Raw genomic sequence first — 16008 nt, forward strand, 5'->3', positions numbered from 1 at the left:
CACTTCACCAGCTCCACGTGGACCAACCATGATGTACCTCTGAACATCAAGCTTTCTCTTTTTCCTTGTCCTACTTACCCAGACCACTTTAGCTCTTTGTTAACACTGTGTTGTGTGGACTTTAAGACAGGTTTTTACAAAAAGGTCCCTCTAAACCCTCTTTCAATTTATCCAAATTACACTTGGAGGTACTTTTGCAGAGAGTTAAAGTACAGCATACCTCCTAAATCATTTACCTTAAGGTTGACGTAAAGCCTCAGTGAAACAAAAGGAATGAAACCTGTAAGGGTCCATATTCCCCTCAAAACTTCCCAGATCATAATAGCTTTTCTATACCCCCAGTGATCCAACCCACCCTTCACAATTTCTTCTCATTTAACAAAAAATGATTACTCTTTTGACCCACCACCGAGTTTAGCTTACATTCAACAAGGAGCATGTTTTTATTCACTATTCTCAAGAAATGTGTTGGGGCGCCTGGGTGGCTCAGTCGTTAAGCGTCTGCCTTCGGCTCAGGTCATGGTCCCAGGGTCCTGGGATCGAGCCCCGCATTGGGCTCCCTGCTCAGCGGGAAGCCTGCTTCTCCCTCTCCCACTCCCACTGCTTGTGTTCCCTCTCTCGCTGTATCTCTCTGTGTCAAATAAATAAAATCTTTAAAAAAAAAAAAAAATGTGTTAAGAGAGCACAAGACATATGGCACATGGGTGACAACTTTTGGAACCCAAAAAGTCTGACCTTCAAACATACCACTTACTGCCTCCTATGCAGCCATGAGGGAGATCAACCTCTCAGTTTTCTTATCTGTAAACTAGGGATACACATTATCTACCTTCTAGAGTTGTAAGATTAGATATAATCAATATAAACTGTAGCATGCAAAACTGTTATAATAATATCTGAATAAGGATGCATTTGCAAATTATGCAAAATGCCTATATTCTGACTTTTAATATGGCCCAAATCATAAAACACTTAGCAAAATGTGCTTCTAAGCTACTGGCACATCTTCCTTGCCAAACCATTCTACACTGACCTTTCTGAAAGTAGGGAAAGAAAAAAAGTGGAGAAGTGCTGGTTTAGCAATATTACTTATGGCAGACTACAGAGTGTGAAATTGGGGATAATGGGGGTCGTTCTGGGGGATATTTTGGAAATGTAACACAGAATGCAAATCAACACCCTGAGCAATAAATGCTAAGGAAATTATTTTGATAGCACAGGAGGACAACACTGGTTATTTTATATGTCTTTTCCATCAAGTAATAAAATTTAAGTAGTTCTAAGTACCAAGAGAGTTTCAACTAGCAAATGAATTGAATCATAAAAATATACTCTCAGGGTTCAAATCCTTAAAGGGTCACCTGACCCATTTTTATTTTCTTCTGGAAATGCTCCACTTGGGAAAAATTTAAACATAGCTAATTCTCAGTGTTAATACTACATTAAACTTGTACATTATTTTATACATTTAAAATACTGTCACATCTGTTATATTAACTAAAAGTTACTGATAAGCAGATTAGAACCAAACCAAAAGGAACTGAAGGAGGGGGAATGGGGAGAGTAGGGGAGGAAAAGGCAAAGGAATTTCTTTGGGATATTAGATTAAAATTTGCTAGGTAAGCAGAAACTGTCCATGCAGTAGGGTACATCGGTTGCACAATTATGTATCAACTCTAGGCCAACTTCATCAACTCTGAGCTATGTCATTTAAGCAAGTTTTCTGTTATTTGACTGAGACTCAGATGTCGTATCTATCCACCTGGGAAGATCACCTACTCTGCAAAGGTAAGTAGATATTAGAATGGAAGCACATTTTAAGTGTCTAGCACATTGCAGGAAACAGAGAGGTCTCAAATTTCTTTCCTTTGAAAGAGAGCTCTCTGTAAAGTGTAAAATGTGAACAGCATATTATTAAAAAATCTATTATAGTGAATCCTTCTGTAAAGAATCCCATACACAAGCAAATCACACACACCTGGTTTTATGCCATCTAAATTTGACATATACATTCCTACATAAAACTTCTCTAGTCAACTGGATGCACCTAGAGGGCACTATGGTAAGAAAAGTCAGAGAAAGACAAATACCATGACTTCATTTGTATGTGGAATCTTAAAAAACCAAAACAAATAAACAAACAAAAAGAACAAACAGACCCATAAATACAGAGAACTGATGGCTGTCAGAGGGGAAGGTGGTGGGAGGATGGGCAAAATGGGTGAAGGGGAGTGACAGGTACAGGCTTCCAGTTATAGAATGAATAAGTCACAGGAATAAAAGGTACAGCACAGGGAATATAGTCAAAGGTATTGTAACAGCACTATATGGTGACAGATGGTAGCTACACTTGTGATAAATGCATAATTCACCATATTGTATAGACTTGTTGAATCACTATGTTGTATACCCAAAACTAATGTAACCTTACGTGTCAACTATACTTCAGTTACAAAAAAAAAAAAAAAACTTCTTGGGGCGCCTGGGTGGCTCAGTCAGTTAAGTGTCCAACTCTTCCTGTCAGCTCAGGTCTTGATCTCAGGGTCATGAGTTCAAGTCCCACTCTGGGCTCCACGCTGGACATGGAGCCTACTTAAAAACAAAAACAAAACAACACAAAGACAAACAAAAAAAAAAAAGAAAAACCACTTCTCTAGAGGCGCCTGGGTGGCTCAGCTGTTAAGCGTCTGCCTTCAGCTCAGGTCATGATCCCAGGGTCCTGGGATGGAGCCCCACATCAGGCTCCCTGCTCCGAGGGAAGCCTGCTTCTCCCTCTCCCACTCCCCCTGCTTGGGTTCCCTCTCTCGCTGTGTCTCTCTCTGTCAAATAAATAAAATCTTAAAAAAAAAAACAAAACACTTCTCTAGTCAAAAACAATATAAATGACACACATAACATACAAACCACCTTCCAGTAATATAGCATATAAATGTGGCATATTATGATCTAAAAACATGGAATTACTAAAGGAATGTGCTATATCTGGTCTACTCTCATTACTGCTTTGCCTCTTTGGTTCCCCTTGAAAATGAAATTGACCAAAGTTTGAAAATAGACAACAATGTTGTAAAGAGAAGGTCACTTTATTATTTAGTCTCTGTGCCAGAAGAGTGGAGATTCAAATCCACAAATGGGGAGAAAAACAAGATAATGAAATGGTTTCTTCCTACCCCATACTCTTGCCACATCCTGACTGGACTTCTCATTTTACCTATCATAGAGAGATTCTGGGAAGAGAGAAAACTACAAAGGCTTGGTAGATAGATTTACAAAGTTAATAGCACCCTAAAAGCAAGAGAAATGGATCTTTCATATATTCTCCCTACCAGATCAAGTAAAATTCTACATGCCTGGCACTGTGCTGAACGCTTCTCATCAACTCTTATTCTTCACAACAATCCTTTGTGGTAGGTGTTAGCATCATTGCCACTTTACAGATGATGCAACTGAGGTTCAGAAAGATTGAGAAACTCACCCAAGGTTGCACAGCTAGTAAAGTAAGTGGCAGAGAGCCAAGAGTCTTGACTCCAAAATCCATACTATTCACCCACTAGTATACTACTTATTACCATAGTCTAGATGAAAGAGTATTGGTTTTTAGACTTGGCTTCACCCCTTGGGCAAATCACTTGACCTTGCTGAGCAGTTTGTCATCTGTAAATGAGGGCAATGATAATTCTTCCAGACTTCTCCATAGCATCCAGTGATGCTAAAGAGTTAACAAAAGGGCACCTGGGCGGCTCACCTTTGGCTCAGGTCACCATCCCAGGGTCCTGGGATCCAGCCCCGCATCGGGCCCCCTGCTCAGCAGGAGGCCTGCTTCTCCCTCTCCCACTCCCCCTGCTTGTGTTCCCTCTCTCTGTCAGATAAATAAAATCTTTTAAAAAATAAAAAATAAATAGCCAACAAAAGTGCAAATATGCTGTAAAAATTATGGGGCGCGATGTAAATGTAAGATTTTGTTAATCTGAGCCTTGGTTACGTATCTTTATCCTTCCAAATGGTTTACTGACCTAAAAATAAGTTGGTTTTTTTTTTTAAGAGTTTATTTATTTGAGAGAGAGACAGAGATAGCGACAGAGATAGCAAGAGAGAGAGCACGAGCAGGGAGAGTAGGAGAGGGAGAAGCAGGCTCCCCGCTGAGCAGGGAGCCCAATATGGGATTCCATCCCAGGACCCGGTGATCATGACCCGAGCCGAAGGCAGATGCCCAGCCGAGACTGAGCTACCCAGGCGCCCCTATAAATAAGTTTAACAGTAGGTTCAATCATTTTTAACATTCCCCATCAAAAATCTATTATTAAAAACCAAAACAAACCTACCTTAGACATTCTGGAAAAGGCAAAACAATACAGATAGTAAAAAGATCAGTGGCTATCAATGGTTCAGGGGAATGGAAGGAGGGATAAATAGGGGATTTTCAGGGCAGTGAAAACTATTCCGTAGGAACTGCAATGGTGGATGCAGGTCACTATACATTTGTCAAAACTCTTAAAATGTACAACACCAAGAATGAACCCCAATGCAAATTACGGACTTTTGTTAATGGCAATGTATCAATACTGGCTCATCAATTCTAACAAATGCACCACACTAATGGAAGATATAAATAATAGGAGAAACGATGTGTGTGAGGGAATATATGGGAACTCTGTAATTGATGCTCAATTTTTCTGTAACCTAAAACTGCTCAAAAACCAGTGTCTATTAATTTTTTTAAAAATTCAATCTCCTAAAACAAACTCTACACAGAAATTTACAGAGTAATGACTTTTTTTTTGGTTTTTTTTTTTTTTTTTTAAGATTTTATTTATTTATTTGACAGAGAGAGAGGGAGAGACCACAAGCAGAGGGAGCGGCAGGCAGAGGGAGAGGGAGGGAGAAGCAGGCTCCTCGCTGAGCGGGGCACCCGATGTGGGGCTGGATCCCAGGACTCTGGGATCATGACCTGAGCCAAAGGCAGACGCCTAATGACTGAGCCACCCAGGCGCCCCATGACCTTGGTGTTCTAAAAAATGCCTGGAATACCTGACAATGTATATCCCATCCTTTTAGACCAATGTTGTCCAACAGAATTTTATGCAATGATGGAAATATTTTGGATCTTCTCTAACACAGTAGCCACTAGCCACCTTGGCTACTGAACACTTGAAATGTGGCTAGTATGAGAGAGAATGGAATGTTTATTTTTATTATTTTTTTAAGATTTTATTTATTTGAGAGAGAGAGAAAGACAGAGAGAGAGCTAGAGAGAGCAGAAGTAGGGTGAAAGGCAGAGGGCAGAAGGGCTGAGCGGGGAAGCCTGATGTGGGGCTCGGTCCCCAGCCGAAGGCAGACGCTTAACTGACTGAGCCACCCAGGCGCCCCTTATTTAATTTCAATTAACATTTAAACAGCCACATGCAGCTAGTGGCTATCATATCAGCACAGTTTTAGACAATTCAAGAGACCCTTAGAAATGTACTAAAAGGGCTCAGTCGGTTAAGCGTCTGCCTTTGGCTCAGGTCGTGATCCCGGGGTCCTGGGATCGAGCCCCACGTTGGGCTCCTTGCTCAGCAGGGAGTCTGCTTCTCCCTCTACCCTTCCCCCCTGCTCACGTGCTCTCTCTAATAAATAAATAAAATCTTAAAAATAAAAAAAGAAATGTACTATAATATTAACCTTAGAAGAAGAGTTACCTTAAGAGACCATTCAAATGGATGTAGTTATGAAACAATGCCACAATTAACTGAGCTGGCGAAGAATGACTAAGTAGATGGTTCAAACAATTAGGAGCCAATAAAGCCCATCTCCAGTTGTTTTTCCCTTTAAGTCAGTGACTAAACAGTCACTCTTCTTTAATTCCCTCAATATTTTTAAAACATTCCAATTAGTTAAACATCATTTCTGCTTCCTGAAAAAATACAGTACAAGTCAAGTTAGAATTCGGAATATTCTTTCAAGTTGGTAACCCAGAGGAAATAAAAAAATTAGGGGTCATAAAGAAATAAGTGAGTTTTGCAGACACAAGATAGTCACCCAATTTTTTTAAATGAAAATTCAAAAACTAATATTTAACCATGTATTTCAATTCCAGGTCATAGTCAATTGAAAATCAAAAGGAAAAAAGATGCCCAGAAAAACATGACCAAAGAAAAAAGGTACATGAGATAAAACAAAAATGAGACAGTACAGACACATATGACTATTCATATCCAGCTGTTACCCAGAGTGCTGCCTCAAAGGGTCATTACCTCTTATCTCAGTCGTTTAAAATGCTAGTTGATTAAACCTCAGTTCCTAATTCAGACTTTTGGTCCTTATCCTAGTGACATAAACGGGAACTTATGTCCTCAATTGCAATGGCTTTCTATCAGAGTCCTCCCCTGGGGGATCTATGAAATCAAACACTGAGATTGGCTCCCCACCCTCAGGGAATAAATAAGTGTCCAAAGTGACAGTTTTGAAACTCTAGAGTACATTCGGTCCACAGCTTCTTTTTCAGTCCTTCAAGTACTGGATCTTTATTTTAGAGTACAAAGAAAGAAGGAGAGGTAACTGAATAGTAGTAACACCCTTATGCAGGGAGATATGAAAATACCCGACCTTAGAAACAGGCCCCTAGCTCCCTGCTCCGCAGGGGGCCTGCTTCTCCCTCTCCCACTCCCCCTGCTTGTGTTCCCTCTCTCGCTGTGTCTCTCTCTGTCAAATAAATAAATAAAATCTAAAAAAAAAAAAAAAAAGCCCCTAAAAGCCAATTCTTGACACTTTGCTCAGATGTAAACCAAACCTTTGTTCTCCTTTTTCAAGCTCATAAATCTCTTAAGAAAAATATTATTTCGTAATTTCACACAGGAGTGATTTTTGAGAGTATTCAAATGCATAATTAAGTAATATTAAATACCGGAGTGATCAAGCAGGCCGTCCAGCAAGTTGAACGTTTCAATAAGTTCCACTGTAAGGAAAAAGAGACGGGGTTCCCGCCTTTCCCCGCGGATTTCCATTCCTGGGCCCTGAAAGCCCTGTACCCCATTTGTTGTGCAATCTTTTTCGAACTCCACCCACTGACTCCAGAACAAGTGGAATTCTCCCATTCAGAAGGTCTCGATTTTCCTGTATCCAGGGAGACACTGAAAACTCCTTGACGTGAGTCAAGTAAGGCAAGGGGAACGGTCCAGCCTGTCTCCCAGATTGAGAGAGACCAAAGGCCAGGGTGGGGGAGGCGCTCAAGTTTCCGCTCACCCAAAAAAAAGAAAGGAAAGGAGGGTAAATAAAGAAAGCAAGAAAGGGGAGGGAGGGCTAAATGGGAAGACCGGCTATCATGCGATGCTGCCCCCAACCCTGCGGGACCCAAGTGCACCAGCATCGTCTTCCCATCGCCGGTCCCACGTGTAGCCAGGCCAGTGGTGCCCAGAGACGAGCCCTGGGGCCCGGGAGCCGAATGGCCCCTCCAGCCCCGCGGCGTTCGCCCGCCCGCGCAGTGGCGGGGAGCGCAGGGGGGCGGGGAAAGGGGGGCGCAGTGCAACCCCGGCTCCCGCGCGGTTATCTTACTGCGCAACAGCTTCGCCCGCGCCGCCCAGGCGCACCCCGCAGCGCGCCCTGCGCACCTGCCCGGCAAGAGCAGGGCCAGTCCCTGACCCAGGCAGCCCTCCGACGGCGGCGCCCGGCGCCGGGGGCACTGGAAGCACGGAGAGCACCGGGAGCACGGAGAGCACGCCAAGGGCGGGGGCTAGGAGAAGGAACACCTGGCGCCCGAGGTTCCTCGGCGCCGGCCGCACGTGGCTGTCACACCTGGCGCGCCCCCGCCTCGCACCCCTTCCCCCTCACACCAGGCTGCGCCCCCTGCCCTCTCCCCACCTCTGCCGCGCGCCCCAGAACCCCAACCTTCGCTCCCTCCTACCCCATCGATCCCAGTCCCAAATCCTCCCCCACCTGCTCCCACTGTCGTCACCCCCGGGAAGGAAAAAGGCCGGATGTTCGTCCCGTGGCTAAAGGTAACCGGAGAGAGTGAAGATGTGTACCCCGAAAAATCTCGCCTGGGTATTCCCCCGGCCGTACAACAACGCGGACGCCTCCCAGACTGACCTTTTGCCGCGGGCTGCGTCGCCGTCCGCCCCGTCCGGCCTCAATAGCCTCTTCGGCGCCGCCGCCTCTTCCCCGCGCTGCCTCCTCTACCCGCGTCGCCATGAGGTGACGGCAGCAGCCAAACAAGCGGCCCGACAAGGGGCACGGAATCTTTCAGGGCCCCCGCGCCCCGCCCCTGAACCCCCACGGCCAATCGCCGCATGAACGGCTTCCCACGTGACCGGAGGAGGTTGGCCCCCCGAGGGGATGGAGCGGGATGTGGGTGGGGAACATTGAAGTCTGGGCTGGGCTTCTGCGGGGCCGAAGGGCGAACACAGGCCGCGCGAGTCTGCGCAGACAGGGAAAAAGAAATCTGAAGCGGACCACAAGTCCCAGGAGGCTGCGCGGCCACGGCTCACCGGCCCAGCTCAGGATTGGAGCGTAAGGCGGCGTTCTGAAACGGGGAGTGTCCCCTGGGTTGCGCGTGCAGCCTATTGGGACTTGTAGTTTTCTGGAAGCGATGTACCAGTACCGGAAGGTACTCTTAATTATCCTGAGGGAAAAGTTTAGAAATATTCCAGTGTTTGGGAGGGAGCAGGAGTGGGGACATGTTGTTGTGTTTTTGTTTCTGTTGCTCCTCTTCGGAATTGAGCCAAAATGATTAGGGATAAGGGGAAATCATGACTTTCAAGGCGGCAGAGATGTAATGGCTTTCAGAATTTCTGGCTGGGACACCTGTCCCGAGTCCTAATCATCCACCAGAGCTCTCAGCACCATTTACTTGTCCTGAGCTCCTGCGGGGTGGGGGCTGCGTCCTATTCACCTTGGCTGAACCGCCCGGTCTTCTAGCACAGCTCTCCACACTTAGTCGGCGCTTAATACATGTTGAATGTATCCTGTTTTCTCCGCTAGTCCTTTCGTTGCTGAAATTTTATTTTTTTTTATTATGTTATGTTAATCACCATACATTACATCATTAGTTTTTGATGTAGTGTTCCTCGTTACTGAAATTTTAAAACAAATTAGGTTTGCTGAATCGATTTCTTTTTTCTTGACAGGATTGGGGCCGGGGTACAGTTTTGCTCAGGAATATTCCGTTTCCATCTGATGGAACCAGATCTCTAATGACGAGCCTCTGAAAGTCACGGACCCTCATGAAATTCTGATATATTAAATAACTCATTATGAAATTTTGCGTGAATTCTTTACCATTTTTTATTAAAGTTGAATACAAGACAGTGGTAGCAGATGCTAAAAATGTAATAATATACATGAGAGTAAATTTCAATATTGTGGAAATTCCATCTATCAATTTTAATTATTTCTGTAAATTTGGGGAAAGTACCAGTATTTTATCTCATGGGCAGCACACCTCAGTCCAGCTTTGAGATTTCAAAACTAGAGCAGTAGATAATGAACCCATAGCCAGATTCTATATAAAGTTGATGGTCTCAGCCACCATGCCTCACCTTTTTTTTTTTTTTTAAAGATTTTATTCGTTTATTTGAGAGAGAGAGAATACAAGAGCGGGGAGGGTCAGAAGGAGAAGCAGACTCCTCGCTGAGCGGGGAGCCCAATGCGGGGCTTGATTCCGGGACCCTGGGATCATGACCTGAGCTGAAGGCAGCTGCCCAACCGACTGAGCCACCCAGGTGCCCCATGCTTCACCTTCTTAAAGGTAAAATTCCCAGCAAGATGCATAATAAATGTAGGGGTAATGCTTTTTCTAACCTGTTCAGGGAGCTGAGTGTCAAAATGCACAGTAGTTAAATAATGGCACAATTGAACACCATGCAATTACTAAGAATGATAAACATTGTTTTAACTTGACCTAGAAAACATACATAGCATGGTGAGCTTTAAAAGAAAAAATTCCAGGGGCACCTGCCTGGCTCAGTCGGTAGAGCATGTGTCTCTTGGTCTCTGGGTTGTGAATTCAAGTCCCATGTTGGGTGTAGAGCCTACTTTAAAAAAAAAAAAATCCATTTGGGAGGGGGTAGGGGATGGACAAAAGGGGTGAAGGAGAGTGGGAGATAAAGGCTTCCAGTCATGGAATGAATAAGTCACAGAGATAAAAGGTACAGCATAGGGACTATAGTCAATGATACTGTAATAGCCTCGTATGGTGACAGATGGGAGCTACACTTGCGGTGAGCACAGCATAACATATAGAGTTGTCGAATCACTGTGTTGTACCCCTGAAACTGATATAACATTGTGGGTCAATGATACTTCAATTAAAAAAAAGCCATTTATATAGAATTGCCCATTTGTTTATAAAGAGATACTTAGAAGGATATTAATCAAAATGTTAATAATGTGTTTCCCTGGGTGGTGAGATTTGGGAGTATTTTTACTTCATGATTTTCTGTGTTGTTTAATTATGTATGGAAAAAAGTCAGTAGTTATCTTTATTACAAAAACAAAAGAACTATGTAAGTGATGTCAAATCTTAAAAGATGAAAAATAATTGTATTTATTTTATTTATACATGGTCTTATTTCCAAAGGGATTTGGGTATATGTGTGTATGTAGGGTGAAAGATCTATATCATGCTATTCATTCATTCCTATGTATATATGGGGGGGAATGAGGAGAAAGTGAATATGAAAGAAGGATGGGAAAAATAAGATGAAGTCATGGGTGAGCTGAATCCATAAAACACATGCCTTGAGGTCTTGTACACAAGCTGGAGGTGAACCAAATTTTTATTTTGTGCTTCTTGACAGCTGAGAAAAGAGGCAAACACAATTTACAGAGTGATTCACAATACTGTAAAATAATAAAGTGGTTGCTCAAGAGAAACATAGCTATTACTGCTCCTGAGAGAAATATGAATTTTAGAGGTCCTATAACATCTTTAATGTAGGCAATGGTGGTTTTAAAATCTGTCCACAAGTTCGCTGATGCTCCTTCCTCCAAAAGGTGGAGTATGATTCCCCTCCTCTAGGGTGTGGGCCAGCCTTAGTGGTTGGCTTCTAAGGAATATAGCATAACAGAAGTGATGCACAGCTTCCAACACTGGTCAGAGAAAGAATAGCTTCTGCCTTGTCCTCTAGGTCTTGGATCATTCTCTTTTTCCTTGGGTCAGACTAACCTGATTTTTTTTATATACCCATTCTTTGTTTAGATTTTTGTCGTAAATGTCTTCAAAGAGGTCTCTGTCAAGACTTAGTCCAAAGCTCTATAAAGCACTTTGCTTATCTCTGCTGGGATCCATTGTTAGGGTTATATTTTAGGTTTGCGAGGGCTATCATTTTTTTTTATTTCGTGAGTCTTGAAAAGGCACCCCATGTTCTGTCTTCATTAATTATTCTCACATTTGCTCAAGGAATTGTCATCTGTTAAGAGCTGTGCCTGCCAGGAAGGTGAAGGTCCCAAGATAAACAGTTCCTCCTCGTTGGGTAGGGAGTATTCTCCCCAGGCTCCCTAAGGGCTCTGCACATAACCTGAATATGGGCCCATTTATTCAGATGTTTATTAAGCAGCCATGTATCTGAGGCACAAAACAGTTTTTATGAATATTAAGTTCAGTGATGTCCCAGCTCTCTGTTGTTTCACGTGCTCTGACAATCATTTTGCAGGAAATGCAAGGCACTCAAAGTAGACTCACCACAGTCACAGAGAGAGGATTCTGTTGGCCTCATAACCATTATTGGGGAGCTGGAACTCTCAGAGTTCATAGCTGGACACAGGGCCATTTAGAGTTTTAGCCTATAGTATTATCCCTAAGGGAACAGGCTTCCAGCTTGCTAGGTTCTTATGCCCTGTCGATGCAAGGGTGAGAAGTCACATATTCTAAACAACGCATGTCTTGAGTATCATTGATTTTACCAATTCGAGCCCATTTCTCTCACCTGTCATACTAGCTAACAAACTACTAATTCCACCAATGAAAACCAATTTCTAACCTTCATTCTGCTACTTAGCAAAGCTGCTGGTTTGATTGAGCTATGGCTGACAGAACCATTTGTAGCTGTAATATGGAATATGGACTCCCTGATTAATATAGCTGACCACCCTTGGTGTGTAAAGTCCCGAGTAGGGTCATTGCCAGCCCTTAATTTAATGCAACACACACACACACACACACACACACACACGCACACACACACAGGCTGCTACTACTACTACACTTCTTGCTGACAGTAAATTACAGACCTCATCAAACTGTAAGGGCCAAGGGCAGGCTCCTCCAAAAGGTGCCACGTTAGTATGCAGATTATTTCAAGCTGAAAATAACCAATGCCCATAAACACTCAGGAAGAAACCTGGAACTTCCCCCTAACTACCTAAACGAATATGGAGGACCTGCTCTGAGAGCTAGCACCATAAATAACTATATTAGACTATGAACTAGGTATGGTAGACAAGAAGGAACCCAGCAAGCCTGTTTGATCAAATTCCTCTTTGTGTCTTGTTGTTTGAGCGGCCCAGCAAACATTTACTTTTTCATCTTCATGAAAGTCGCTTTCCTTCCCTTTGAAGTCCCAGACCCCTACCCTCTTCTTAGTTCAGGAGGTCCTTTATACTTCATTTTGCCTGTCTTTGGACTCTCATGTCTGTGTGGATCCCTCATATATACATAATTAAATTTTATTTTCTCCCGTTAATCTGTCCTTTGTCAATTTGATTCTCAGACTAGCTAGAAGAATGTTGAAGGATAGAGGAAAATTTTTCTTCCCCAACCATACCTTATAATATGTTCAAAGGTATTGACAAATCTAAAGAAGCAGTGTTTCTATTAGAAGAGCAGAAACCTAGAAAAGGGAGAGTCAGGGAAACCTGGCTGACAAAGCCATCCATGCAATGTCTGGGGGAGAGAGAATTTTGTTCCAAAAAAGAGAACTTCAAAAATAATGGCCCTATTCACAAGCCTAATTCCTAGTGTAGGGATGGAGGCCCCATCATCCTAATGCCTTTGAGCAGGGAAAATTGTTTTCTTACCAAACAATCTTACCATTATAATCTGGCTCCTAATGTGAATCTGACTAGAGAGAGAGAGAATGTAGATATGTGTACCTTTCCATCCAGTGAACTACTTCCATTGCTTATTGTTAATAAAGGGACATTTTGACTTTGTAAATCAGGCCCAAGGGCTGTTCTGGAGAGAACATATCCTGAGGGTCCCTCCAGGAAGCCCCTCTGTGCCCAGAGTATCTTAGGTGTACCATGTTATCCATCCCTAGCATTTTGTACTTCTCATCCCCAGCCAGTCCCACTCTTCAGTGTAAAGGCTTGTTGAATTGACTCTTTCCCCCAACCAGGTGGTAAATGAAGTGAGGGCAAGGACAGTCCCCATTAAACTCTTGTATTACCACTGCCCCACAGAATATAACACTCAGAAAGCTCCAAATACTTATTATGAAGAGCCTCTGAATAGATAAAAGTAATCATTTTTCTGAACCTGTACAGATGAAAGCCAAACCCTCAATTCCCCAAGGTGATATTCCTTTGTGCAACCTCTTAGAGAGTTTCCTGGTAGCAACAGCCCCCAGCTACACTGAGAAGACCTCAGCCAGCCACAGGACCAAGATCACCCCAGGATAAACTTGGTGGCAATAGAAAATTTTCATTCATCAATTAAACATTTGAGCACCTACTACATTCTGAGCACTATATTAGACACTGGGCATACGACGATTTAGAATAAGGGCACCCAGGCCAGTAATGGGCAGTGACATGCATAAACAACATAATTCCTAGGGTACAGGTATTGCAAAGTAACTTCTTGAGGACTATTTTCTTCTGGTGGTAGAAAGGTTTAAGGAAGGTTTAAGGTAACATCTGAGCTGTGTCTTGAAGGGTCAATGGGAATTAAATTAACCATGCTAGTTTGACTAGTCCACCTCAGTATTTTCAAAGAAAGAAAAGCTCCTACTAACCTTTAAAGCAGCCAGGAGTATTATTTCATCAAGAGTTAAATTTCATGTTTGTTGGATACTATTGGGGTTGTAGGTAGTCGTAGGAGTATTTGCCTTTTCATAGAACAGAGAGCTTATTGTTTAATTTGATTACCCAATACCATCCTTCTGAGCTAACCCTGATTAAAGTCCTTATAGGAATTTGGCCAAGTTTAGTATTTGCTATACACTTCCACATTTCTGGCAGACACTAAAAGATTTAGAAAACGATGGGGCGCCTGGGAGTCTCAGTCGTTAAGCGTCTGCCTTCGGCTCAGGTCATGATCCCAGGGTCCTGGGATCGAGCCCCGCATCGGGCTCCCTGCTCCTCAGGAAGCCTGCTTCTCCCTCTCCCACTCCCCCTGCTTGTGTTCCCTCTCTTGCTGTGTCTCTGTCAAATAAATAAATAAAATCTTTAAAAAAAAAAAAAAAAGATTTAGAAAATGATTTTACTTCATACCCAGATTGTTCAGGCATATTGATGGCAGGCCATGGAGGGTATGATTAGATTGGCACACACTGGGGAGCCAACTCCAGCAGGAAGAGGATACACCCAAAGTTCTTGTCATGTATGGAATATTGGGAGAGTACATGCATTTTAAAAACTCAAATATCACATACATATATTGCATATTTAAGTACAGGCATTCATGAATTTTGTTCTGATTTCCCCAAGTCTCAATTTTAATTATATACTTTCAAGGTAATGGAAACTATGTATATAAAGACAATGGTAAAAAACATAAAATATTCATGGGTTAGGATCTCTTAACGCACGCACGCACACACACACACACACACACACACACACACACACGGGCACCTGGGTGGCTCATTTGATTAAGCACTGTCTCTTGATCTTGGCTCAGGTCTTGATGGCAAGGTCATTAGTTCAACCCCATGTCAGGCATAGAAATTACTTAAAAACAAAAACAAAACAACCTGCTTTTGGCATATGGTCTAGTCTCCCTGACAGTCTTCTCCAAGTTCAGGGTCTCTAAGTTACAGACCTTTTAGAACTGATGGGGTCCCAGTCTTAGGATTATTTTTAGCCCAAATATACTGCTACTACTACTACTACAGTCTTATTTTTGAATAGTTATCTGAAGATTGGGCCCCACCAAATACTTCTGGATCCATTGAAGAATAGTATCTCACCCACAATGGATGCTTTGGTGAATATGGTTAACCAACCATTTCTTCCATAAGATGTTCCAGGATAAAGATTCATTATATTTCCAGCTGGCTTTAGTGCCAGCAGGGTATCCAAATCCCCATTCTTTAGTTCTTCTGAGGCTCTTCCAGGAATATTGGGGCTGGTATTTAATTAAGTCTACATCTAGTACCGAAGCCATTATATTATAGAGTTTTATGGTCTTTGTAAGGGTTGCCAGCTTGGTCTGCCTGATTATTCCCTTGAGCAATCAAACAATTTGGGGTGTCCTCAGCATTGGACAATAGCTAATGGGTCACCATTGCATCCAGCTCTTTGTTGTCCTTGATCCATAAAACTGCTCCCATCCGTGATTATCTTAAGGTCTGGAATTTCCAATGGCAGATCCACCAAATCAGGATGGCTGGAATAAACTTGTTCTGGTGATCTTTCTGAGTGGCCCATACAGCAACAGACAAACATGGGCCAGTGTGGTGATTTTCTTTGAAGTTTACTTCAAGTTGTCTAGCTTCAGTTTGCAGGGCTTCTGGAAAAAAGGACAGGTTTAGTTTTCAATGGTTTCAAGTCAAGAAAATGGGAGAAAATTGGAAACCTTAGTTTAATCAAAGACCTAATAAAGACAAAACATACAAACTTTGTTGTTCTAGACAGATTAAAGATAAAAACCTTTGCTTACCATTTAGACCAATAATCTCAAAAAGCTGTCATTTTAGCAGAAGAAAACCAAATCCCAAGCTCATACCATGTACTTGATATTAAAACTCTTACTCCAACAAGATGAATATATTTTTTTATTTTATTATTTCTTTTTTTTTTTAAGGTTTTTAAACTTGACTTTGTTTTTTAACAATCAAGTCTTTAAATTCTTTTTTTTCTTTTTTTTTTTTT

The 16008-nt window shown here is 42.6% G+C and overlaps 1 protein-coding gene and 1 long non-coding RNA gene across 3 annotated transcripts in view; both read right to left on the bottom strand.

The window, feature by feature from the left end:
- TXLNG (taxilin gamma) overlaps positions 1-8222 on the bottom strand; it is a 61590-nt gene extending 53368 nt beyond the window's left edge. For both annotated transcript variants that reach the window (XM_081809116.1, XM_006736660.3), the window contains exon 1: positions 8065-8222. In XM_081809116.1, coding sequence (XP_081665242.1) covers positions 8065-8166 — 102 coding nt within the window. In that variant the 5' untranslated portion in view covers positions 8167-8222. The remainder of the gene's footprint in view (positions 1-8064) is intronic.
- A 6790-nt stretch (positions 8223-15012) lies between these two features.
- Positions 15013-16008, bottom strand: part of LOC145717885 (uncharacterized) — a 12831-nt gene continuing 11835 nt past the window's right edge. The window contains exon 3 of the long non-coding RNA XR_014141387.1: positions 15013-15646. This is a non-coding gene — a long non-coding RNA (uncharacterized LOC145717885). The remainder of the gene's footprint in view (positions 15647-16008) is intronic.

This window comes from Leptonychotes weddellii, chromosome X, assembly GCF_054177405.1.
Source record: "Leptonychotes weddellii isolate Sample4059 chromosome X, ASM5417740v2, whole genome shotgun sequence".
In the NCBI taxonomy this organism is placed as follows: Eukaryota; Metazoa; Chordata; class Mammalia; order Carnivora; family Phocidae; genus Leptonychotes; species Leptonychotes weddellii.